Here is a 25,191-nt window from a genome sequence, read left to right as displayed (position 1 = left end):
AGTCACGGAATCACAGGATTGTTTGGGTTTGGAGGGATCTTAAAACCCCTTCTGTTCCCCCAGGGTGCTCCAGCCTGGCCTTGGGCACTGCCAGGGACCCAGGGGCAGCCACAGCTTCCCTGTGCCAGGGCCTGCCCACCCTCACGGGGTACAATTCCAGCCCAAAATCCATCTAACCCTGTCGTTACCTCCTCAAACGCAGTGACTCCAGGCCTGATGGAGTTCCCACTGAACGTGCCGGGGTGGGAGAGCGTCTGCCCTCAGCCCTGAGGGACGACGAGGCGCGGAGCCCTTTTCCCGCCACTGCGCCGCCGCCATCTTGTCTCCTTCAGGACCTGAGGGGCACCTGAGGGGCTGAAGGGCCAGGAGGAGGCTGAAGGGTCAGTGAGGGGAACCTGAGGGGCTGAAGAGTCCAGGAGGAGGTTGGAGGGTCAGTGAGGGGAACCTGAGGGGCTGAAGAGTTCAGGAGGAGGCTGAAGAGTTCAGGAGGAGGTTGGAGGGTCAGTGAGGGGAACCTGAGGGGCTGAAGGGTCAATGAGAGGAGCCTGAGGGGCTGAAGGGTCAGTGAGGGGCTGAAGAGTTCAGGAGGAGGTTGAAGAGTCAGTGAGGGGCTGAAGAATCCAGGAAGAGGTTGAAGGGCCAGTGAGGGGAACCTGAGGGGCTGAAGAGTTCAGGAGGAGGTTGGAGGGTCAGTGAGGGGAACCTGAGGGGCTGAAGGGCCAGGAGGAGGCTGAAGGGTCAATGAGAGGAGCCTGAGGGGCTGAAGAGCCAGGAGGAGGTTGGAGGGTCAGTGAGGGGAACCTGAGGGGCTGAAGAGTCAGTGAGGGGCTGAAGAATCCAGGAAGAGGTGGAAGGGTCAGTGAGGGGTACCTGAGGGGAATGGCGGGTGTGTGAAGAGGTCCATGATGGGTTGAGGAGCACCTGAGAAGGTTGAGTTGTCCCTGAGTGGGGCAGCTCTGCTCCAGCTCTCAGAAGCCAGAGCATTTAAAACCCCAAATGACCATTTTAATCTTCCTCTGATACAGGTGTTCCGGTGCTGGTTCCTTTGACACGACCCAGCTGGTGTGGGGTACAGCAGGTAACAATATTTAACTGCTGAGGTGAGAATATTACCCTGCCTTGGAGGGATGCTGAGGTAATTTTCCTACAGAAGGAAACAAATTCTTCCATCTAATGGGATGGGAACAGGTTTGAGGGCCCCATTGTTCAGTGGTTTCTGTAAGGCAAATTTGGGCTGTCTCTCTGTTAGAGTGTAGTTTGGAATGCTCTTTTAGAAAAATCACTTGGTTCTCAGATAACTGCTTATTTTTCTTTAAAATGTAGGCTTATTTGTTCTCTAGTTCAACAGACCTTTATCCTAATGCCTGATGAAATGGTTAACAATTCTCACATGAGGTTCCAGGTATAAAGGCTGTGAAAGCCATTCAGGATTTTGTTGTAAAGATTGAACAGGCATCCTCTGAAAAATGTCAGCAGTTCTCTCCTATTAAAGGTTATTAAGATTTGGACAATGCCATGGTTCCTTTTACAACAAAAACCAGAATCTGACAAGCATTTGTTAAGTATCTAAATGTCTCTGAGGAACCCCTGAAATAATAAGAGGCATTCAGAGGGTCTAAAAAAGCATCCATGGCCCCACTTAGGCATCTCTCTGGAGAACCTGGGTGCTCTCAGGGCTGGGCAGTAAATGCCACGTTGGCAGCCTGAAAAGAACTGGTTTTCACAAATTTTATTTTAATAAATTCACAACTTTTCTGTTTTGAGGAAGGAATAAACTTACATTTTAAACTAGTTTAATATTTAGTCCAAAACCTCAATTAAAGGTGCTTTGCAACCTAACACTTCTCTTTCCTCACATATAAATTGCCTGTTAAATATGAGCTGCCTCATTAAATTCAGTTGGGCTTCCCAGAGAGAAGGAGGGTAAATATTTTTCAGAGCCTGGTGCTAATGGAGTCATTTAATGATGAATAATAAATAAAAATTACAGGCTTTTATTTGAGAAGCTTAGGTAGAGCTATCACAGTAAAGTTCATAACTTCCATCGCCAAATCCAAACAATAAAGAATTGTCTCCTTCAGATGGCTTGAAATGCCTCTTATTGAAAACAGATGATATTAGGTCAAAACATTTATGTTAAAAAATAACTTGTTATTCTCACTGTGAATGGTCTTAAGTGATTTGTTTGGATTGTTACAAAATCTAAGTTAGTTTCCTCCAGTTTCAGATAAAGAATGGCTCATTCTCGTTCAGCACGGGACTTTGTTGCACTTTCAGATCTGCATCCAAACCTTGCTCGTCCTGTAAGTCTCACAGCCTTTTGTTCCCAGATGAAATTCTATCTGACTGTCTTATATTACTTCAAAATTATGTAATTGGTGTGTATTTAGGTACTGATAGCATTAGTGCAATTGTTGGGTAGAAAGGACCTTCCCTTCTTTGTGTGCAAAGCAGCAAAATGAAAATTGATGCTGTTGTTGTCCACAGCCCGTGGGTACCACAGGCACAGATAGTGACTGGACAATTCCATGTATCAGAGGCTCCTTTGTAGCACTTGAAATGGATGCTGAATTAGTGAAGACATTATTAAGGACATGACAGAGTCAGCATTATGCAGCCACAATCATCTGGGACCTCAGCAGACTCTCAGGAACGCTGGGAAGGCAGGGTAAAAATCTCACAGTTCCATGGCAGGGCTGGTTCTGTCTCTTTGGGATGAAAAACAGGTTTGTATAGGATCACAGATTGGTTTGGGTTGGAAGGGAGCCTAAAGCCCATCCAGTGCCACCCCTGCCATGGCAGGGACACCTTCCACTGTCCCAGGCTGCTCCAAGCCCAGTCTGGCTTTGGACACTGCCAGGGATCCAGGCCACAGCTTCTCTGGACATCTGTGCCAGGGCCTGCCCACCCTCCCCAGGAAGGATTTCTCCCAATATCCTAAGCCCACTCTCTCAGTTTGAAGCCATTGTCCCTTGTCCTGTCACTCCATCCCTTGTAAAGAGTCTCTCTCCATGTTTCTCGTCAGCTCCTTCAGTCCCTGGAAAGCCACAATTGGTGACCCCAAAGCTTCTCTTTTCCAGGATGAGCAATCCCAGTTCTTTCAGCCTTTCCAATCATCCTGGAGCCTCTTCTGGGCTCACCCCAACAGCTCCACGTCCTCCCTGTGCTGGGACCCCAGGGCTGGAGGCAGCTCTGCACCTGGGGTCTCACCTGAGCAGAGGCAGAACCCCCTTCCCCTGCCCCAGGGAAGCTCTGATGTTCCTGAAGAGTGAAAATATGGAGTTTTCCTATTCCCAGCACTTTTTATTTGGGATGGCACAATTTATTTTCTCATTTACTTGAAACAAATGAAAGAAGAATCACAGAAAAGGGATGATCTAAGAGAAGTTTTCTATCTCCTTAGAGCCATAGTGATCTTCAGCAATGCTAATCTAACCTGTCTTTCACAGTTCCTCCCAAATAATGATCCAGTAACCCAGTTAAAAGTTTTTATTTTACAAATAAAACTTGAGTGTTGCAGTTAGCAACGCACGGCAACGAAAGTATTTTTATAAAATAATAATTTATGCTAGAATGATCAGTGTGTGTTGTGTTAGGCTGTTAAAACAGCTGAACACAGTCTGAAGTATCAAAATGGCACGGGTTATGAGTTTGCTGTTTATTTTAAAAAGTGAAAGAGATTCAAGTGTAAACACTGCAGTGTGTTCAGGAGTTGGTTGGGCAGCCCCAAGCTGTGCTCTGCCAAAGCAGGCACCATGGGGGGTGCTCCCCTCCTCTTTTGGGGAAATGACTGCTTGGGCAGTTGCACAATGAGCTGATCAAGGAAATGATCTCTGGAAGTTTTTCTGCCTTTCTCAGTCCAAAATAGTTTCTAGCCAGATCAATTCCTTCTGCCAGCTCTCTGTGCAAACTCGGAGTTGGAGACACAGAGGTGAACATATTTACAGCAGGGCCAAGGCACATTTCTTTGGGAAACTGTGCCTAATTTCTGGTGTAAATATCCAATCAGCCTAATTTCTGCAGGCACTCATCCTAAATGTCAGTTCTTTTGACATTTGGGGGTGATATACAGTGAATGTTCCTGTATTTGGATATTTGTATTTGTGTCCTATCAGGTAACTCTGATTTAATAGATTTTTTTTTTTTAAATTAAGAAACAAAACCCATAATAGAAAAACAAAATCCTAATCAGACTCACTGCATGCAGTGGATATAAAGACATAAAGCATTCAGTAAGGGGGATAGTACAGCGCTGCCTGTTTCCAGCCCTGCAGAATAAGGCAGTTCCTGTGCTCCCTCTAGCGATCCCAAGGAAATCGCAGAGCTGATTTTGAGCACTTGTCGATATCGTTGCAGTGAAGTCAGGCAGGTCAGGCTGCTTTGGGAATATGAACAAAATGAGTCCTGGCTGGGTTATTGAACTGCAGTCCTGTCCCTCTCAGCTGGCTCTGGAATTTTGCTGGAATGGGACAATCAGGACTGCCAGGCTGCCACATCCCTGGCAGTGCCCAAGGCCAGGCTGGACAGGGCTTGGAGCAGCCTGGGACAGTGGAAGGTGTCCCTGCCATGGCAGGGGTGGCACTGAATGGGCTTTAAGGTCCCTCCAAGCCCAAACAATTCCAGGATTCTGTGACGTGGAATTGATGCAGGATGCTTCATGTTTTGAAGGGTCCTGGCAGTATTGCACTTCCAGCCTTTGTCCCACCCTGACTTTCTTTGCTGACCTCCTAAATCTCAAACAAGCACTGCAAAGCTTTTCTCTGACACCAAGGACCACTTAAAAAACAACAACAACAACCCACCACACAGCTGTTATGTTATATTATATTATAGATAGACAGATAGATAATATATCTACATCTTCATGTGTGTGTTTGCTCCCAGTGGTTGTGTTTGACAATTGAGAACAGGATGTTTTTACATAATAGACACAGGTTTAGCAAAGCAGAATAAGATTGATTTTGGTCTGAATCAACAGAAAAGCTCCTTGCCTCAGCTCCCTTGGGGTCAGTTGAAAGACAGCAAGAGAGGCACCTGTAGAAATTCAGGCTGCTTGGCTGAGGCCAGGACAAGCTCCTGTAGGTGTACACATGTGGCTCGTGGTGCTGAGAGCCAGGAAAACCTTGGACACTTCACTGTAAAATAAATCCTGTCCAGACTTTCCATGGAGCATTTGAGGAGATCTGAGACCCGTGCAGAGAGCATGAAACAACAACATTGCTGCCTACCTGAGGAGTGATTGCTGTAGAACAGCCAAAATTGTGAAGGGTTGGGGTGAACTTTTGTCCTCCCATTTTCTTCACAAACAGAAACAGATGCATTTATTTTAATATTTTTATTAGTGACAATTTTTTCCTAAAGTAAACTTGTGTGTTTATGTTTTACTCTTTAGCTCATACGGTACTGTGGGATAAATAGATTAAAATGATTACCAGCCAGAAATATGTTTATTATCATCAGCAGAGTATAATTCCATGAAATCTAATTCATCATCTACATCTGGGTTTAATACTTGTACTCTATAATCTTTTTATTTTTCAGAATGTAATCGGGGTGGTTATTGGGAAAACAGATGTCAGAAGCTTTCCAGACCGAAAAAGTACAGTCCCTTTAAACTCTTTTTACTTCATTTTCTTCAACGGTGTAATTTGGCAGAGATGACTGAAATCAAGATTTAAATGATAAACAGATCTCTCAGTGTATAATGGATAGAATAAAAATGCACCCAAAAAAATCTGTCTGTTTGAGAACCAAGATGAAAGAGCAGCATTGGTTTGGCTAAGCCATATCAATTAGAAATTGGAAAAACTCTGTCATGGAAGCGTTTCATGCTCTGGAGATGGAACCAATATGAACCCACTCTTCCACAAATACTGCTGGAATGGGGCTGGTGCCTTCATATTTGTTCTCTCTTAAAACAGAATGTTGAGGACATGTCTTGTGGAATGACACAAGTAATTTCTGGCCTGACTAGCAACAGCTTCATCTGGGACAAAATGGGAATTGTATGTTGGTAATAATGTTAATTGGAAATTGAAATAACAAATTTACAGTCAGGGTTGGTGCAGACACTGTCAGGAAGCACCTCCAGCCCTGAGAGCCATTCCAGCTCCAGGAGCAGGGCTCAGTTATTCTGCTGCCACTGGCTCCTGCTGAGCTGCTGGAGGGGTGAGGTTTTAGGGGAAAGGCATTGCTGTCACCTGGCACTGGGGCCAGCCTAGTGCAGTGTGCACAGACAGGGTGTTGGTGTGTGTGCTCCGTGGGCCTGCCCTCAGGGGGCTCTGGGGGATCACTCGAGTTTTCCTGCATAATTTAGCAATCTATGCATCATGCTGTGATCCCTGGAAAGCTTTATTAGTTACCTGGATGAGACAGGGAGGGATGCAGACACCAATGTCCTGGATTTTCCACAGCACTGGAACACTTTGCTTTATTCAGTTGGACCCCCTGGCAGTGTCCCATCAGCCAGCCCAGCTCCTACAGAACTGGGGCTGTGTGTTCCAATGAGCCCTGCCTGTGTGACAGCCCCGGCTGTCACCTCCCACCCCTCCTGCACCTCTCCCTGTTGGAGCTGGAGCTCGCACGTGCGGGGTGCACAGGTACAACCACAGCAGGAATTGCAGCCCGTTCCCAACCACCACCGTGCTCCTGCACCACCTGCTGGCCCCTAGTGGGAGAAAATTCCCACCAAAATCCAGGAAAAACTCAAAAGAGTAGTTTTTATACAATATTCTAGTTAGAAATCAAGCTGTGCTGAGGAATTGCTGCAGCCCTGTTTATTTTTGCAGACATAGGCATGGAGAGATACACCTTCAATTTTACCATTCGTGATTCCCCAACTTATTTCATTAATGTCCAGTCCTGGGGCAGAGAAGAGTACATCAGATCCCTCTCAGAAAGCTTCAGGGTTGGTGACTGTGGTGAGTTTGTTTATTTTAATTTATTTATTCCCAGCACGTTTCTGTTTGCATGGCAATCAGGGGGGGTTGTGCTGGTGGCTTTGCTGTGTTTTGCTCTGAGGACTCACAAACAGCCTAATTGGAAACAAATTGTTCAGTTCTGTTCAATAGAAAGAGGAAAGGAACAAGATTCCAAGGATTTCAACTGAAGCCCAGTAAATATGTCAACAAAAGAAACCCACTGAGTGCAGCAGCTCCGAGCTGGCCTGCAGTTAATCAATGTCAAATCTCACATTATATTGAGGTCTTAAACATGATGAAAAATAAGCTGTAAAGCAGTTTGCTGTTTGTCTTCCCTCAGTTATAGATATGACTATGATTGCTGATAAAACCACAACAAAAATCCTGTATTTATTTACAGGATGCACTTTTACCTTTTTAAGTTCACAGAAAGATTTTGCTGCCTGTGGTTGTTGGGTAAAACTTGTGAGCTTACAGAGTGTACACACAAAAATATCCATAATGGTACCTATAATCAATTTCTAACATTACTTATCAATGCTTTATTTTAGTTACAATCGAAAATCCTTTAATTCAGTCAAAGGAAGCAGAAAGAGAAGAAAAATTCAACCCTGTAACTCCTAGGTAAATTTAAAGCATGGAGTGGTTGTTCTTTCTAGAAAGATCAAGGTTAAGACTTGCTTTAATTTCCAGCCACATGAAATTGGTAGAAATTTTGGTGTTTTCTTCTTGTGTAGTTGTACCTTCCTCCTGTGCTCAACAATGTCTGGTCAAATCTCAAAGGAGAATATATTTAATAAACAGAAGGTCATAAAGCAATAATGTTCTTTGTTACTAAATAGAGTAAATTTCATTCTTTGAGTAAAATCTACAAGAATTTCTTGTACCTTTAGGAAAAACTATAATGGAATAAAGTTGCTTTTTCATATGAATGAACATTTGACACTGTTGATACCTCAGTGAGTGCAGTGCTGATCCATGGGATTTGTTTTGTTCTAGTGGCTACAAATTATTGCTCAGTGAAAATCACTCTGTGGTTAAAACCTCTTCCTGCTACGACACAGACACCAGGCTCCTGGCTCTGCTGCACCTGCCTGTCAAGGACCCTCAGGATTATTATTCCCTGGGGGACATCGTGGCAAATGGACAAAGCCTGAATGGGAGAGTCCTCAACGTGCTGGCAGCTGTGATGGCAGTGAGTGAGGAGCATTTCTGTGCTCTGCCACGAGTAACTTCATTGTCAATCTGTGTAAATGTGGGTTTGGGGCTGTGATGGCAGTGAGTGAGGAGCATTTCTGTGCTCTGCCACAAGTAACTTCATTGTCAATCTGTGTAAATGGGGATTTTGGGCCTCACAGTGGCCAGGAGTCCATTTGTTCAACTTGGCAGCTGAGTGACAATAACCCCACACCTGAATGAGATTTTTATCAACAAAATGAAGGGGAAATGACGTGGTCTCATTTTTAGTAGTCTACAGTCTTCCTTCCCTTTTCTAACCCTTTTATTTCCTAGGTTATGAGTTTTATTCTTCCAAACACTGAATAAAGGACAAGTGATTTCTTTTTCTTCTTCAAGGTTGGGGAACCAAAGTATTTTATGACTTCAGACAAAAGGAAAGGCCAGAGGTGTGAAGTGAAGCTGTATGATGAAACAGAGAGGTCTTTCCCAATAGTATGGTAAGATGTTCTTTAACTCACTAGAAAAACAATGCAAACATGGGTAAAGAAATTAGCTATAACACACACTAATTAATTATAAACCCGTCTCTTAATTTAAATATATTGTTATTTAGGAACCAACTGGGATGAGGCAACAATGTACACTGGAAAGAGACTTAAAGAAGAGATTCATTAGAGTGGCCTTATATATCTTGTGTAGTTTTATGGCTTGCTGACAGCTTGCTGGCTCATGAATGGCAAAATGAAGCTCAGTTCCAAATAATTCCTTTTTTTTAATGTGGACATTTGAGCTAATTCAGGAAATGACTTTTAAAACCAGCTGCAAAGGCTGTTGTGTCTCTTCCACAAGCAGGAGGGCAGGAAAATGAAGAGCACGATCCATTTTTAAAGCCAAGCAGAATTACAAGTGGAGTGGAAATAGGTTGAAATAGTTCTTAAATGTTTAAAATAACGCAGAAACATTTTGATGCAACTTTGGCTGTATTTTCAAACTCTGTCCTGTTTACAAACACAACTCCAGCCAGCCCATCCCTGCTGTGAACAGTGCCTTGTTCACAGAGGAACCTTTGCATTTTGCCCAGAGTTTGTTCAATAAACTCGTGGCTTTTCCAAGTGCAGGGACGTGTTGGGGTGTGGGTGTTCCCTTGGCCTGGCATTGCTGTTTGGTGGTTAAAAAGTGACTTCAGTGACCTTTGCTCCCTCAGGGGAAGCAGGCAGCCAGCCTGCACTGTGGGCTGGGAGCTGTGTTACCACCAGGGATGTTTAACCCAATTCATAGCCACAAAGCCAAGAGAAGCAGCTCTGGGGTGAGCCCTTCCAGCCCAGGGATCTTTTGGAAATGAACTCCTCCAGCAGCTCTCTCAGTGCTGGCACTTGGGCACTGCCAGGGGATTCCAGAGCCCAGCAGTGAAGAGGTGCCCAGGCAATAGCAGATGAAAAGGAAGTATCTTAAATCTTTTAGCAAGAATTAAGGAGAAAACCCACCAGAACAAATCTGTGCTTTGGCTGTGCTCTTGCCAGCCAAATTTAGGAGGAGCTGAATGAGATTTTATCAAGAGACCATGAAATTACCATTTTTGAGGGATGTTTCTGACCTCACTCCAGTCTCATCATCCCCGGCCACAAAGATCCCAGTGTTAGAAGTGCTGAACATCTGGCCTGGGGATCTGAGCAATCAGCCTGGCCCAGCACACACAGCTCCTTTAACTGGGATTTGTTTTAGCTAGAAATGACTTGGATAAAAGCTGAAACACACAGCATTTTCCCAGGCATATTCTGCATTTAGACCCATCTTTATTTTATCCTGTTTGGGATAAAGCAGGCTCATGGAATTTCAGAGCCACGTGTGTCACAAATGAGTTGTGTCCCCTTTGGCCAATTTTATTACAACTACATTATTTAGTAGTTTAGTACTAAATACTTTAAGTGCTGTTTCAAAAACGTTTTGATACATCCACTTTTGTTTAATTTAGCTGGGATAATGAATCCATCCAGCTGGCACAAAGTTGGATCCCCCAAGAAACAGGTAAACCAGTCTGGTTTATGGTTTTACTGTAGTTCTCCATGTGACATTTATTCTCATGGGGGTGTTTTTCTGCACAGTTATATTTGCATCAGATGTGAGAATCAATTTTGACAAATTTAGGAACTGCATGACTGCAACTGTGATATCCAAAACCATCATTACAACTAACCCAGGTAAGAGCTGCTCAAGTATTTCTTTGCTTTTAGTAATTATTCTAGGCTAGAATGCATTAATTAATCTATTGGAACTGTGATTTCTTCTGCCTGCTTCTCAAAAAACTCCCTGCTTTTTGTCTGTTATGTGATGACAAGCTCCTTTGGCTATTTTTTTTTTTTTTAATTTACTGTTAGCAATCTTAATTTGTTTATTCCATGCAGGATTAACAGTTAAAATAAAAAAGAGAAAAGCAAATCTTGGCTAATTCAAACATGTTTGTGCTGCTAGAATAAAAACTTGTAAAATATAAAAATGCTGTGACTTTTACATGCAACGTATACTGATAACTTTTAAAAATACATCTTCAGAAACAGCAGAAGCAAATGTTCTCTTCAGCTTCATCAAAGAGAGTGCCCAGGCAGGAGCTCTGCCCAGCCCCATGAAGGAGCTGCCAAATGAAACCATTAACTGTAAGCATTTGATTTTATTTACCTGCACAGTGTCATTTCACAGTGCAGCTGAAAGAATTCCTGCTCTGTGTGTTCACAGAAACAAAGCTCAGCTCCAGCTGAGTTAGGCTGAGTGGTAAAGTCTGGATGGTTTCTTGGGACTGTCCCTTATTTCATCCTTATGTATCTTCAGCTGACTGTGCCAGCTGCAGCCTGTCTGCTGTGTTCTTGTCTGCAACCAGTTTGGAGAAGTGAAAACTTTTGTCAAAAACTCCTTTGCAGGATAAAAAGATTAAATAATAGATATATACCTACTTTTGCCATTGCTCTTTGAATAAGTTCTGGCTCAGACACACTTAACTTGTCTTTTAAACTTGTAGTGGAGGCTGTAGTGGATGTCTACACAGTGGAGCAGCTGAAAGAAAAAGCTCTCCAGAGTGATGGGAAGCTGGAGCCTCTCCATGGAATTATTTATGGCTACATTTCCACCCTGGACATCGACGAGAGCGTGTCCAGAGTGCTGCGCAACAGATGGTGAGCGACTGCCTGCTTGGAGTGTGTGCTAAAACTGCCTGTCCCTCTTCCCCAGAGCCAAATGACAGGAAGCAATGTTTTAGTCCCATCCCAGAGAAGAAATAAAACTCCTCTGGAGGATGCCATGTGCGTTTCTGGTGTGTGGTTTTGCTGAGGGCTCTTTGTGGTCCTAGAGTGAAAAAGAAAGAGGTCACTTTGTCTCAGACAGAATCGAGTTTAGGAGAGGAGCAATTTTTTTTAAAGACAAAGTCTCTTGGGAAATCTCAGTCTAGAAAACTGTTTCAGGAAGAACAAATTGCAAATCTGCATGAATTCTCTCCTTGTGTCCCAGCTCAGTCTGCCGGTTCATCGTGAATGAGGTGTCAAACACCTGCACCTTCTGCACTGACGTCTCTCCACAGGCCAAGTCCACCTTTGCCAGCTTTGACATCCTGGTGGATGTGACAGACCACACAGGCACCCTGCGCTCCTGCTACCTGGCTGACTGTGTGGCTGAGGACACCCTGGGCTGCACGGTAAGGGGCCCTTGGGCTGCTCCTGCTGAGCTCAGCTGGGGAGCCTGAGGAGAATTACAGATAGCTGAAAATGTTCTCTGTGTGTGTGTGTGTGCAAGAGGGACAAAAATGGCATGGATGCATGGAAGAATGGACACACAGAGCTTGGCAAAAGCTGGAAGCCAGCAGATGCCAACAGGAACTATGTTCAGTGTAAGACTGAACCCAATTCAGAACACTGCTTTTCTGAGAACGTGGCTGGAAATCCCTACCTCTGATTTTCAAACCCCCTGCAGGTTATCTGGTTAATGTGACTGTCTTGGTACACATCTCATACCAACCACTACATTAAAATAAGAAAATACAGCTTAGAAATGTATAAAAATACGTAAGATGTTCTTTTCATCATCATTCTGTTGTGGAGATGTTTTAACCACTTGCTGAAGTGCTCTGTGGTGTCCTGTTAACAGGTCCCTGAATTCCTCATGCTGGAAGAAGACCAGAAGACTGCACTGAAATGGCAGCTCCTCTTGGAACGAAGCAAGATTTACTTCAAAGTTAGTATTTAATGCTTAATTCAAAACAGTAGCTGGTTTTCACTTTTAAACTTGTCCTTTTGGGCAAAACTCCTCTTACTCTCCCATCTCCCCTTTCTCTGTCCCTATTTCCAGGACAAAATCAAAGTGTTTGACTTCAGCAGTGACAGGCAGATGGCATAACTGTGTACTCACACAGGAAATAATGTAAATAAATCTGTCAAACACCTGAAAATAATCTCTGTCAAGGTGCTGTGATAACAAAGATCCTTAATTATGTTTCCAGGTTACTTCATCACCCAATTGGAGAACTGGATTAAAAGTGAATCTTCTTTCCTGCAAACTGGCAGATCCCGTAGAGGCCAGTCAGAGCTTGTTGGGAAGAGACTGGAATTATTTATAAATGCTAGGGAAGGCTTCCTTCACTCTGTTGGTAGAGATGGAATTCTGCTGTTGTTGGGTTTTGCCTAGTCTGTTCTGATGGTAAAGGAGAAGTGCACATTACAATACCTCTAAGTGAGCTTCTGAGTTCATATTTTTGAGTGATTGTACTTTAAAAAGTGTACTTGGGCCTCAGCTTAAACGTTAATTCTACCAAATTCAACCCCTTTCAAGGGGCTGGAAACTTCCTCACTCAGCTGAGAACTTTGAAAAAATCAGAAATAACAAATAGGTTAAAAGAGATTTCTTGAACCTCTGTGGTTTTAACTGCTTTGCTGCTTTTGTGTTAAAGAAATAAAGACCCCCCCCTTGAAACTCTGCCTGGGTTTGTGCTGCACCTTGTTGAGGCCAAAGATGGAGCTGTGGGTAAGAGCAGGGCTGATTCTCTTTGGGCAGACTAAGTCTAATTAGAGCAGAGTAATCAATTAGCTGTGACCTCTGACAATCAAAAATCAAGCTGAGGCTGGAAGCAGGACTCTGCTCTCCAAAGCTGGAATTAAAGAACCCAGGTATGTATATTGTGCCTTTCTCCATGTATTTTCCCCCTATTTTTAATACATTGCTGTCCATAGCTTCCCCTCCTGCTGGTGAATTTGTCACATCCTCACCTCCTGAGCACGCTGGGACTCAGCCTGTTTCACACAGAGGGAGATCCCCCAGCCCTGCTCTCCCCCAGCCCTGCTCTGCCAAAGGGTTTTAGGCCAGGACACCCTGAGGAACTCTGATTCCCCCTGGTGCCCTCCCTGCCCTTAAAGCAAGGTGGCACAGAGAAAACCCCCACAGAAAGAGGAAATCCTGACAAGCAATCCCAGATTGCACCCCTGACTCATGGGTGGCAATAAAGAGCCCAAAAACGCTGCCAGTGTTGGGTCACAGCAATAAAGGATCCAACATTTCCCAGCCATAACAATTCCCATTCTGAAGGGAATGTTTCCAATGACTTAATCCCAACTCTGTCAATAGCCAGGGCTGGAGACCAAACTGCAAATGATACCCTGCTGCTCTTGCCAGAGATGGGAAATGCAAACAGCACAGCCACTGAATTCCATCCTTCCTCTTCCAGAATTGTTCACCCTAATGGCTATTTTAATTCTGAAGGAATTAGAAAGGAATGCTTCAGTTTCTTCTGCCAGTGTGGTGTGCAGCACCCTGGACTGTGCTACTCTCACAGAGCTGCTTCTCTTTGGGAGACAGGATTTTTCTCTGTGGAACTCCCCCCTTTTAAAACCAAAGCTTTTCCTAGGAGTTAAGATCTGGCTCTGATGAATGGAAGTGTTTAGCTTTGCTGCTTTGCATTTATGTAAAAACAGAAACAAAAAATTTCCATCTGTTTTTATTAGAAATGAACCAGTTCTGTGCAACCTTTGTAAAATCTAGGTTTTGATGTTTGCATGGGGAGGATTTTTTAAATTATATTTTACAACTCGCTGTCATGCAAACCGGTGGGGAGTGCTGGAACAGCTGGAGTTGGGAACTGGGGAAAGTTACCCAGTGTGGCTTTTAGCAGCTGGAAACACTTTAAACTCCAAGTGCTGCACTGCACCGGTAACAGCAACTGCTGCAGTTACAGTTTTACTAAAAATACATTGAAATCAGTCAAAAGTTTGGTGGTGATCTTTACTCATATGCTTCTTTATTCCTGATCTTTTTACATTATTTCACTTTTAGAACATATTTAAAGCTCAGTTTAGGAAAAAACCAATCTGCCAAACATCTGGCACACTTCCTGCTGCCTTCGCCCCCTGGAGCAGGAGGAAAAGCCATCCTTCTTTAATTTGTATGTTTGAAAAAAGCAGGGAGGAATCACAAAACTAATCCAAAAAATCAAACATCTTTCTTTTGTAGAGGAAACTCTTTGCAAAGCTGCAACTCTTGATTTAGGGCTGCACATCTACACATAAACCTTTGATTTTCCAAAGCATGGCTGAGCCTTAGCTCCTACATCATCATTTGAATTGTTTTGATCAGTCATTTTTATTTTAAGGCAATACTCAAAGCTTCAGCAGAAGAGAAGCACATGCAGAAGGACAGCCAGGCCCATTCCCCTCTCCAATGTCTCCGTTGCCAGTTCCCAGGTACGGTTTTGGAATTAAAATTTGGAATCTGGAGCTTCTGGTCTCCACCTGCTCCAGGCTGGGGCCTCACTCCAGGTGTGCTGTAGCCTCCATGGAAATGGCGCTGTGGCAGTCAAACACCCTTTGGGCTCCGGGGTTCCGTGCCCTGTGCCACCTTGAACCTCATGGACAGCACGTCCCTGATCCCCGCCTCGATCTCATCGTTGGCCTCCACCGACCCCACTCCTTTGGGAGACCCCGTGAGAATCAAGTCCCCTTCTTCCAAGGTGAATATGTGGCTGATGTAGCTGATCAGGTAAGGGATGGAGAAGATCATGGACGAGGTGTCCCCCTCCTGCCTCATCTTCCCGTTCACCTTCAGCCAGATCTGCAGCTTGTGCGGGTCTGGGATCTTCTCCTTGGGCACGAAGTCACTGACGGGGCAGGAGGAGCCGAACCCCTTGGCCAAGGTCCAGGGCAGCCCCTTCTTCTTGCACTCCTCCTGGGTGTCGCGGGCCGTCATGTCCAGGCACAGGGCATAGCCCGCCACGTGCTCCATGGCCGCGTCCTGCGGCACGGCCTGCGCCCTGCGGCCGATGACCACCCCCAGCTCCACCTCGTGGTGCAGGTTCCGGCAGTAGTAGGGCCGCACGATCGGGGACCCCTCCCGCACGTAGGCCGAGGAGGGCTTGAGGAAGAAGAGCGGCTCGGCGGGCAGGGCGCTGCCCATCTCCTTGGCGTGCTCCGCGTAGTTGCGCCCCACGCACACGATGTTCCTGCCCCACTCCCAGAAGCGGGCCAGCGGTTTGGAGCCGGCCATGGCCGCCCTTGCCGCGTCCTTGCCCGGTCCCCGCACGGCGCCGCCGCTCCTCCTGCTCCTCCCCCGCGGGGTGAGCGGGCGGGCCGGGGGCCGGGCCCGGGGCCGGCCGGGCGCAGCACCGCCCCCGCGCACGCCGGGCCGGGCCGGGCCGGGCCGTGCCGGCGCTGCCGCCGCCTCCTGGGGCGGACAGCCAAGGTAACCGGGCCGGGCGGGGTGCACGATGCTCCGCGGGGGCTGGCGGGCGCTCGGCACCGCCCTGGCAGCCGGGGCCGTCCTCGGGGCCGTTTTCCGAGCCGGTACGTGCGGCGGGTGCGCCCCGGCAGGGCCGCGGGGGCTCTCGGGCCGTGCCTCGCGGCCCCGGGCGTGCCCGGCCCTTGGGCTGACTCAGGGCCCGAGCAGGCCGGGAGCTGCGGGGCTGCGGGCGGGGCCGTGCCGTGCCGAGCCCATCGCGGAGGCCCCGCGGAGCCCCGGAGCGGCGGTCAGTGCTCAGGGAGGCGGAGGAGGGGGGGCCGGGCTGCGTTCGGCGGGTGACAGCTTGGACCGGTGATGGAACCGACCCCAAACCGTCCGAGTTTGCCTTTGCATTTCGGGCCTAAATTCTCAGAGCCTCTCTTGGGCCCTCTGGGAAGTCTCCTCAGGTGGTTTTGCATCACTGGGGTTTTAAGACGTGGCTGTGATGAGCGAGGATCGCCGGGGTTCTGTGCCAGGGACGCCTCCGGGAGCTGCAGTGTGGCAGTGCCAGAGCCAGCCTGTGGCAGCTCCCCAGGTCCCGGGATCGCAGGGTGGGCTCCGCACCTTCCCCTGCCGGGACTGGGACCTGCCCTGCCTTCAGACACTTCTCTTGGAGCCACAAACTCGCTGGGTATCCCAAAAATCCCCGCAGAGTGTAAAGAGTGAGCGTGGTTCTTGTGAGGCAGCGCAGCAGCTGGGCGTGCAGTCATTTCTGAGTGACAGCCCGGCTTGGAAGGGGAATTTTCCACTCTTTTATGTAAGAAAGAGAGTAACCCCAAACGTTCTGGAGGAAGTGCACGAAGCAGCCGGGTTCCGAGGGAACCTGCCTGCTGACATTAACGCCTCCAGCTGCAGAGCCTTTCCCCTCGGCTGCTCCAGCCGTGCCCAGGATCCATTCCACCAGCCCAGGTGGGTGAGTCAGAGCTGCTGTCCCACTGCTGTCCCACTCCTCCAGGTGTGGGACAGAGCTGGGCGAGAATGAGTTCACTGGGCATTAATGAGTTCTGGGGCAGAGCTGTGTGTGTGACAGGATCTGAGCATCACCAGGGAGCTCCTCTGGGCTGGACAGCTCTGAGCAGGGCGTGAGGAGCTCCCTGCTCTCCTGAGCTGCTCATGGCAACTCACAAGATGTGAGTTTCATTCTTGGTGGATGTTTTCTCATTCCTTTGTTGAAATTACATGTTTGGAAACATTTCCTTATGTGGTGCAGCTTGTTTGTTTGTTTGGTAAGAATTGCAAATTGCACACGCAAAGAGGCTGTGGGATCTGGGCCAAGGTTAGGGATGGTTCATAGGAAAAAAACATTTGAAATATATGAATATTTCCTTTGAGTTGAAGTTAAGGTTGGGTTGTTTCCTTTTGTTTGGTTGTATTTTTTTTTTTCCTAGTTGGTTTCTGGCCTACAAACAAGCACTCAGTATAGATAATTCTTGTGACTGACAGCATCCAAAAGTTCTCTCTGTTGGCAGGCATTTTTTTTCCCCATCAAAGAATGGTAAGGGCTTTTTTTGTGTTCTTTATTTTTGGAAAAAGTGCTCCTCCTTCTCCAGAGGAGCACTGCAGGTAGGAATGCTTCTCCCAGTCCTGTAAATACCCAGTGCATGGCCCTTGCACTGTGCTTTGGGTTTGGTTTTTTTAAGCACTGTGTTTAATTTCACTGGTTCCCTCATGAGCAGGGATAGTGGAGGCGGAAGGGGAAGAAGCTCTGGGCAGGATGGTTGTGCCAGAGGGCCCTGACAGCTCCCTGTGCCCGGGCTGGGTTGGCAGCAGGAGCAGATCTGCAGGACTGTGGGGTTCCTGCAGAGCTGCTCTTATCAGGGGTGGGCAGGCTGGGCACAGTGGGACAGGGTGAGCACCAGCACGGGGACCCTCCCTGTGGCATGGAGGGAGGTGGCCAAGCAGGAAAGTCAGGAGCCTTTGGGAGAGTCAGTGGTGCAGGATAAAATGGGTCTGAGCCAGCACAGGCACCTCTGGGTTGTGCAAACACCTCGTGGGTGCTCAGACAGCAGTTCCTGACCTGCAGGGACTGGCACCTCTTTCCCTGCAAGTGTTTGAGCTCAGCTCTGAGCTGCAGCCCCAGCAATGCCAAGCCTCGCTGTCTTTGCTTTCCTTCCTCCAGTTTGTGTGGTAGCACCTCTCAGGGTTGGTAATTTCTCTAAGAGCCTGTGCACCGAGCAGTGGAGCCCAGGTTATTTGCATCTGGAATTTGCTTCTTGGATCTGATTAAACATTGAACCAAAAGCAAACATGGAAGCTCTGGTGTTGCATCAGGCAGGCATGAGTAAGAGCCTTGTGTTACCTGGCCAGGTGGGGAGCCTTCCTCCCTTGAGAGCCTGTTTCCTTTCCATGTGCAGTACAGGATGACATTTCCCCCAGAAATACAAACTGGCTATTTCTGTCAGAGCAGTGTGTGTATTTCTGTATTTCTTTTTTTTTTCCCCTCCTTCTTGTTTTTTGGCTCTGACGTGTCCTTTGTGCCTTTTTTGCAAAGTCACTGTCCCAGGCTGACCTTTGACCAGCTCCATTCTGCTCTCCTGCGCCTTGAAATGTCCTCTCTGATGCAGGTGCAGAGTTGTCCCTGCATGGAAAGCGAAGTGTCCTGTCCTTCTCAGGGCAGCTCTGGAGCACCCAGAGCCTTGAGGGGCACCAGCTTTAGTCCCGTGGTGGCCTCGCTCCTCGTGTCTGAAGGGGGCAGGTCGGGCTGTGCTGTGAGCTGGGGCACCTGCCCTGCCCTGTCCCACCTGTCCCCCTCCCAGGGCTGAGCTCTGGCTGGTTTTGGTGCCCAGGTCCAGCACAGCTGCGAGCTAAATTCCTGCACACGGAGCACGAGCTGAGGGAGGCCAAGACAGTGAGCCAGGCCGACATGAAGGTGGAAATCCTGCCAGCCCTCACAGACAACTACATGTACCTCCTCATCGACCAGGACACCAGGGAGGCTGCCATAGTCGACCCTGTGCAGCCCCAGAAGGTAACACCCCCCTGGCTCTGGGATGGCCTTTCAGGATGTCCTTCCAGGTGTGGGGGAAAGGCTGGCTGTGCACAGGGACAGCCTGGGGTCACCCTAGAGACTGCTGTGTCCCCCACTCACCCAGGGACTGCTGTGTCCCTAATTTCAGAGATTGCTGTGTCCCCCACTCACCCAGGGATTACTGACCTGGTTTGGGATTTTGGCCCTAATTTGATGTAGGGCAGAAAAGGGAAAGGGGACCTGGGGCTGGGTCAGGGCTCTTGTGCTGCCCTCTACCTCCAGCCTGGATGGGATGAGCTCCCTGCAGGGCTGCTGTGGCTCTCACCCCTCGTGCCCAGGTGCCACCAGGGGTGCTGCCAGCTCCTTCCATGGTGTGACTCTCCTCCTGTGTCCCTCCTGCAGGTTTTGGATGCAGTCAAAAAGCATGGAGTGAAGCTGACCTCTGTCCTGACCACCCACCACCACTGGTAACCACCCTGTCCTGGTCCCTCACACACACAGCCAGGAGCTGCTGCTCTCCTGGCTCCAGGTGATCTCTGAGCAGCAGCTGAGGCGTGAGCAGAAGGATCAGAGCTCATTCCTTGGCCTTGCTCTGAGCAGATGCCTTGTGCAGAGCTGTGTGTCAGTGCCTTTCACCTTCAAAGTGCTGATTTTTGCAGGGAGCCAGGCAGGGCCTGGGTGTGGAGGCAGCTGTGGGTGTGGGAGGGAGCTCCTTGGTGCTGAGGTGCCAGGACAGGCCTGTGAGGCGTCCTGCAGTCAGCATTGTGGGAGGATCAGCTCTGCCAGGGGTTAAAAGGAATGTTTTGCTGTAGTAACCTGTCTGTGGGTGAGAGTGGAGCCACCTCTGTGGCTGGAGAGGGAAACAAGCAGCCCTGAGCTGGCCAAACCAGCAGCACAGCAGTGCTGGGCTTTGGGGTGGCTGTGTGCCTGCTCCCTGGTGTTTTGTGGGGTGCTGGACTGCACATTTTCCACTCACCCCCTTCCCTCCCTGCCCCAGTTACTGGAGAGGTTACTGGGAGCCCCTAAGGCTGCTGTTTCCCAACTGGGGGTGGACTTGTCAGGGATTGATTCCCCCTCTGACTGCCCGAGTTACTGGAGAAATGATCTCCACTGCTGTTGTCATGGCCTGTCCTTGGCTGTGAGGAGTGATGGATCCTGGGAGAGGCTGGTCAGAAATGAGCACCTGGAGCTTACCACTGCCCTCCCAGTGACCACAAACCTGTGCTCATCCCTCCCCAAATCCATTTTTCCCCTTCCAGGGACCATGCTGGAGGCAACGAGAAGCTGGTGAAGATGGAGCCGGGGCTGCGCGTGTACGGGGGGGACAGCAGGGTGGGGGCCCTGACCCACAGAGTGTCCCACCTGACAGCTCTCAAGGTAAAGGGGGGGCCTGCAGGGCTCTGGGCACCCCCTCCTTGTGGCACAGCCGTGTTCCCACCTGGGCTGGGCAGCTCTGGTGCCTCTCAGCACCCCTGGGGTGTGGGCATGGCTGAAATGCAGCTTTCACCATTTCCCAGCCCTGGGACTGTGACCCCTCTGCCTTGTGTGGGGACAGCACTGGGGCACCTGGGACATGCTGGGTGTCCCTGTGCCGCTGGGGGACAGGGCAGGGACAGTGTGACAGGGGCTGTGTGACAGAGCAGGGATTGTGCTCTGCCAGGAGCACGGTGACATCCAGGAGAACAGATCCAGGTGTTCCTGTGGGATGCCAGCTGGAAGATGGGGTGAGGCCAGCAGTGCCAGCTGCTGCCTGGCTGTCCCCTGTTGGCAGGGAGCTGGCAGGTGACAGCACTGCTGGGACAGGTGCAGGCAGGCATGAAGGGCACTGCTGGCCTTGGGTGCACCCTGGGAGGGGCAGCAGCAGAGGAGGGGGCACAGGAAGGTGGGCAGATGAGGCTGTGTTGAATCCTTGCCTTTTCCTCATCCACTTCTCCCCTTCAGCTCCGTTTCTGTTTGGAGCTTTTTTCACGCTCGATCAGCTTTGTTTAGGATTCTCTGTTGGCTCCTGCTGCCAGCCAGGCTTTGAGTCCCTGTGCATGGAAATGAAAGGATCTGGCAGTTCCCTTTGTCAGGACACCTGCTTGGAGGAAACAGCTCCCTGCCAGCCCTCCCTCCCTGGGCTCTCCCAGGAGCAGAGCTGCTGCCTCCTGGCCAGACTGGGGCAGATTTAGGAGCATTAGAGCACTGAGAGTAGCAGTTCTTTTCTAACCATGCCATTGCAGCTTCAGCTTTAGTGTTGTGCCTTCTTCCCAGGTGGGATCTCTGAGTGTGAAATGCCTCAGTACGCCGTGTCACACCTCGGGACACATCTGTTATTATGTGACTAAGCCAAATAGCTCCGAGCCACCTGCAGTTTTTACAGGTGAGGAGTTGGGAGGTTCCCTTGCAAAAACAGAAGCTCCCCTTCTGCCTGGGTGCCTCTGGCTCTGGATGTGCATCCCTCCCATCCCTCCCTTCCTGCCAGGGCAGCTGCTTAACACCCACATCTTGCTCCCCTTTCCAAGCAGGAGCTGTAGGTGGAGCTGGGGAAGCCCCTCTGGGTTTGTAAGCCAGGGCTGCCCACCCTGCAGGCAGCATCAGGAGTGAGCCCTGGATGAGTCCTACATCCAGCATTTTTTTTTTTTTCTCCTGGAAAAGAGAGCTGTTGGTTTCCTGTTTGAGGCCAAACTGGCTGATCCCAAACCCCATTGCTTTTCCATATATCTGTGCTCAGGTCTGACAGCAGAGAGAGGAGAGAGTAGGGGAGTCATGGAGGGCTGGTGCTCCACTGCTGATGGGTCTGGATCCTGGTTTGGGGAGAAGGATTCCCCTTCCCTGGGGCTGTGCTTCATCCCTGTGGTCTCCAGAGCTTGCAGAAGCTCCTGCATGGAAGAGAAAGAGCCTTAAACAAGATTTTAGGGAGCACTGGGCAGCAAATAGAGGTGACTCATCTTTGTTCAGGTTCACAGCAAAGAACAAGTGTCCTTGTCCCCTGTAGGAGGGACAGCAGGGGACAGGGGCTGCCCACAGGTAGGAGGTGCTGGCAGGAGGTGCCTGGTGAGGCTTCCTGTGCCACCAGTGGTGGTGTGGCACAGCCCGGCTGTCCCCGTGCTCCTGCTGCTCTGCTGGGGCAGCAGTGGCAGGGCTGAGCCCTCGGGCTGGTGTGGGCAGCCTGCTGTGGGCCTGATGCCATGTCACCCCTGCAGGTGACACCCTGTTCGTGGCTGGCTGTGGGAAGTTCTTCGAGGGCACCCCGGAAGAGATGTACAAGGCACTGATTGAGATTTTGGGCAGCCTGGACCCCAGAACGGTACAAAGCTCTCCTTTTGTGTGAGTGAGCCAGCCCACAGAGCCCACAGAGCACAGAAACACCCTGAGGGTACTGCTGTGCAGGGAGACTCGGGGGTGTGCAAGGAGTGGATGCTTACAGGAGTTCTGTGGTGCTGGATGGCTGCAGGGCCCTGGAAAGGACTGGCCTGCCCCAAATGTGTTTGTGCTTTGTGGGGAAGGAGCTGGGGTTGGTTCTTAAAGGCTGGGACATGGGGCTCTCTGATCTGTTCTGCTGGCAGCTTGTCCTGCCTGCTGAGTCCTGGCACTTGTGCCTGTCTCCATTTGAGGGTGTTGGGTTGAGTGTGTTGTCCCTGCTGTGCTGGTGGCACCTGGCAGTCCCCCTTGGTGCCTTTGGAGTGCCCTGTGTCACTGTCCCTTCCTCTTCCCAGAGGGTTTACTGTGGCCACGAGTACACCATCAACAACCTCAAGTTTGCTCGGCACGTGGAGCCCAGGAACCCCAGCATCCAGGAGAAGCTGGCCTGGGCCAAGGTGAGCTGCTCCTCCTTCCCTGCACACAGAGCCTTGCTCAGGAGCTGCAGGAGAGGAGACAGTGCTGGGGAGAGCAGGGGGAGCTGAGGGCCAGGAGCTGCAGGATGCTGTGCTGCAGGGAGCAGGGTTTGGCTGTACCCACAGTTTGCTGTTCCCTGCCTGGAAACTCCTGTTCTGTCCATGGCACTCCCTGCTCCCCAGAATTCCTGGTGAAGCAGCTCCGTGTCCCTCTTTGCAGGCCCAGTACGACAGTGGAGAGCCCACCATCCCCTCCACCATCTCTGAGGAGTTCACCTACAACCCCTTCATGAGAGTCAGGTAGGGATCCCTGCCTGGGGGCTGTGGGGAGGGGGAAATGTCCCAGTGCCTCCCACATCCCTGCCTGTTTGCCGCCAGGGCTCTCACTGGCTGTGCTGGCAGAAGGTTCCTGCATTTGGAGGCTGTGCTGAGCATTCCCTGACTCAGGAGGCAGAGCAGGCTTTGCTGTGTCCTGTTCCTTCATCCAGCAGATGCACAGAAGTGCCATTTCCTCCTGAGCCTTGAAACCAGGCTGAGAGCTGTGCCAAAGCCCAGTGTTGGGTGCTGAGGGCAGCCTTGAGCCCTGCCCCTGGTGCCTCCACAGCTGGGATTCCATCCTGACCCTGCTCTTCCCTCCTGGCAGGGAGAAGTCAGTCCAGGAGCACGCTGGGGAGAGCGACCCTGTGCGGGTCATGGGGGCCATCAGGAAAGAGAAGGACAACTTCAGAGTGCCCAAGGACTGAGCCCTGCCTGCATCACTTCAATCATCACTTTAATGTCACTTCAAGTGTCATTCAGATGTTTTAGGAGTCAAATCTTCTGTCGTGGTTGAGACAAGTTTTCTTTAGGTTTTTTGTTTTGTTTTAATTAAGACAAAAAAAAAGCACTTTGCCCTTGTTGAGATGTTCTACAGCATATTTATATTATGATGAAGAATATTTATCCTCCTCTTGCTCTCTCAAGCTGTCACGTGTCACCTGCAGATCATTGTGCAAGTGTTGGTGTGAGACTCCAGGCTGGGCAGGAGCAAACCTGGAGGTTTAGGAAGAAGCTCCTCTCCTTTCTGTGGGAGCCTGCTGTGGATGCAGAAGGTGGGACTGAGATGTCTTTGTGTGAAGCAGAGACCAAATTCAGGAGCTGAAGATTTCAATGTTTCCTCCATGCTGCTACTTCAACATTCTGGGTGTCCTGGCTCCCCTAAATCCAGTTCCAGAGACAGACCTGCTGTGCCCATGCTGCTCCAGGGTGTCACTGGGGAGCCCCTCGGGCTGCTCTGGCTCTGGGAGTGGCTCTGGGGCCACCCAGCTGCTCTCTTGTCCCCAGGCATTGCTGTGCTTGCACCCTTTGAGTCCCGAGGCTGTTGCATGAACCTGCTGCCTGCTGTCCCCTGTGTGTGCCCTGTGCCAGGGCTTTGGCTGGTGCCTCAGGATTCAGGGCCAGCCACTCCTGGTGAGTGACTGTCCCCCTGAGCTGCGGTGACACCCCTGCAGCAGGCCTGGGAGTGACAGGCAGCTGAGCAGTTGTTACCTGTCCCCAGGTGAGCAGGGATGTGGGGTGGCACCAGGCCTCCATTTGCTTAAAATGCTGAATTTTGTGTAGTTCAGAGGGAAAAGTGGTGCCTAAAGCTGTGGTGTCTCCTGGAACGCTGTGCTGCCACACCTGAGTGTGAGTGTGACTGTCCTGATGGGTGTGACTGTCCTGAGGGCTGGGCAGAGGGGAAATAAATAACAGCTGGAAGCAGAGGTTGTTAACTCACAGATTCCTTAATTTCTTGGGTTTGGGCTGGAGATTGGAATCAACCAGCTGGGAGTGTCATTCTGCCTAATCCTGGGGTGAGTGGGTGGCATTGTGGGGACCCCAGGGGCTTTAGTGGCAGCTGCATTTTTGTGGGAAGGGAACGGAGAGGGTTCAACCCTGGTTTTGCTGCCTGTGAGTGCCAGTTCCTCCTCACAAGGGGCATTTGGGCCCCTCAGGACAAGAGGGACATGGAGGGGCTGGAGCCCCAGGAGGGGCTGAGGGAGCTGGGAAGGGGCTGGAGAATCCCTGAGGGAGCTGGGAAGGGGCTCAGCCTGGAGCAAAGGAGGCTCAGGGGGCCCTTGTGGCTCTGCACAGCTCCTGCCAGGAGGGGACAGCCGGGGGGTCGGGCTGTGCTCCAGGGAACAGGGGACAGGAGCAGAGGGAACGGCCTCAGGCTGGGCCAGGGCAGGCTCAGGGTGGATTTTTGGGAGAATTTCCTCCTGGAGGGGCTGCCCAGCCCTGGCACAGCTGTCCAGGGCAGGGGTGGGGTCCCCATCCCCGAGGAGATTTAACAGCCCTGTGCATGTGGCACTTGGGGACGTGGGACAGTGCTGGCTTTGTTTTTGGGGGGAATGGTTGGATTCTGTCTCAGGGGACTTTTCCAGCCTCAACAATTCCATGTGGGGGCCATGGCCAGCCCTGCCCGAGCGCTGGTGTCGGCTGGGGGAGCTCAGCTCAGCTCAGCTCTGCTCCCTGAGCCCTTGGGGCTTCCTGCACTCGGGGTGCGAGCCTGTCCCTGGGGCAGAGACCCTGTCGGACCCCCCTGCGG

At 50.1% G+C, this 25,191-nt stretch overlaps 3 protein-coding genes across 6 annotated transcripts; 2 read left to right on the top strand and 1 right to left on the bottom strand.

Moving 5' to 3' along the window:
* Positions 1–207: 207 nt before the first annotated feature.
* Positions 208–13,054, top strand: MEIOB (meiosis specific with OB-fold). The gene is made up of 15 exons (XM_030229553.2): positions 208–380; positions 1,026–1,078; positions 2,222–2,303; positions 5,542–5,599; positions 6,789–6,920; positions 7,472–7,544; positions 7,920–8,115; positions 8,496–8,596; positions 10,072–10,124; positions 10,202–10,297; positions 10,649–10,750; positions 11,110–11,263; positions 11,595–11,778; positions 12,228–12,314; positions 12,580–13,054. The coding sequence occupies exons 3-15, from the start codon at positions 2,235–2,237 to the stop codon at positions 12,694–12,696; spliced, it is 1,422 nt and encodes a 473-aa protein (XP_030085413.1). The 5' UTR covers positions 208–380; positions 1,026–1,078; positions 2,222–2,234; the 3' UTR covers positions 12,697–13,054.
* A 1,291-nt stretch (positions 13,055–14,345) lies between these two features.
* Positions 14,346–15,744, bottom strand: FAHD1 (fumarylacetoacetate hydrolase domain containing 1). Its single transcript, XM_009091751.4, has one exon. The coding sequence runs from the start codon at positions 15,606–15,608 to the stop codon at positions 14,922–14,924; it is 687 nt and encodes a 228-aa protein (XP_009089999.3). The 5' UTR covers positions 15,609–15,744; the 3' UTR covers positions 14,346–14,921.
* Positions 15,693–24,367, top strand: LOC103817575 (hydroxyacylglutathione hydrolase, mitochondrial). Of its 4 annotated transcripts, none has more exons than XM_030229558.2 (9): positions 15,693–15,803; positions 18,626–18,807; positions 19,210–19,274; positions 20,067–20,184; positions 21,061–21,169; positions 21,993–22,096; positions 22,506–22,607; positions 22,846–22,925; positions 23,269–24,367. In XM_030229558.2, exons 2-9 carry the CDS (start codon positions 18,703–18,705, stop codon positions 23,366–23,368), a joined length of 783 nt encoding a protein of 260 aa, XP_030085418.1. In that variant the 5' UTR covers positions 15,693–15,803; positions 18,626–18,702; the 3' UTR covers positions 23,369–24,367. The 4 variants fall into 4 exon arrangements, with proteins under 4 accessions (XP_030085418.1, XP_050835880.1, XP_030085416.1 ...); XM_050979923.1 differs by having other exon boundaries at positions 15,751–15,904; positions 21,993–22,116; XM_030229556.2 differs by having other exon boundaries at positions 15,753–15,904.
* The last annotated feature ends 824 nt before the right edge of the window (positions 24,368–25,191 follow it).

Source organism: Serinus canaria, chromosome 14 (genome assembly GCF_022539315.1).
Source record: "Serinus canaria isolate serCan28SL12 chromosome 14, serCan2020, whole genome shotgun sequence".
In the NCBI taxonomy this organism is placed as follows: Eukaryota; Metazoa; Chordata; class Aves; order Passeriformes; family Fringillidae; genus Serinus; species Serinus canaria.
The sequence above is the reverse complement of the archived record's forward strand: the minus strand, read 5'-3'. Positions and strand labels throughout refer to the sequence as shown.

Excerpts from the sequence above, each read along its gene's own strand:
- MEIOB (XM_030229553.2), top strand. The coding sequence starts at position 2,235 with ATGGCTCATTCTCGTTCAGCACGGGACTTTGTTGCACTTTCAGATCTG. Across the intron at positions 6,921-7,471 it reads CTTCAGGGTTGGTGACTGTG|TTACAATCGAAAATCCTTTA; the intron begins GTGAGTTTGTTT and ends GCTTTATTTTAG. Across the intron at positions 12,315-12,579 it reads GAAGCAAGATTTACTTCAAA|GTTACTTCATCACCCAATTG; the intron begins GTTAGTATTTAA and ends TTATGTTTCCAG.
- LOC103817575 (XM_030229556.2), top strand. The coding sequence starts at position 15,829 with ATGCTCCGCGGGGGCTGGCGGGCGCTCGGCACCGCCCTGGCAGCCGGG. Across the intron at positions 18,808-19,209 it reads ACCCTGTGCAGCCCCAGAAG|GTTTTGGATGCAGTCAAAAA; the intron begins GTAACACCCCCC and ends TCCCTCCTGCAG. Across the intron at positions 20,185-21,060 it reads CCCACCTGACAGCTCTCAAG|GTGGGATCTCTGAGTGTGAA; the intron begins GTAAAGGGGGGG and ends CCTTCTTCCCAG.
- FAHD1 (XM_009091751.4), bottom strand. The coding sequence starts at position 15,608 with ATGGCCGGCTCCAAACCGCTGGCCCGCTTCTGGGAGTGGGGCAGGAAC.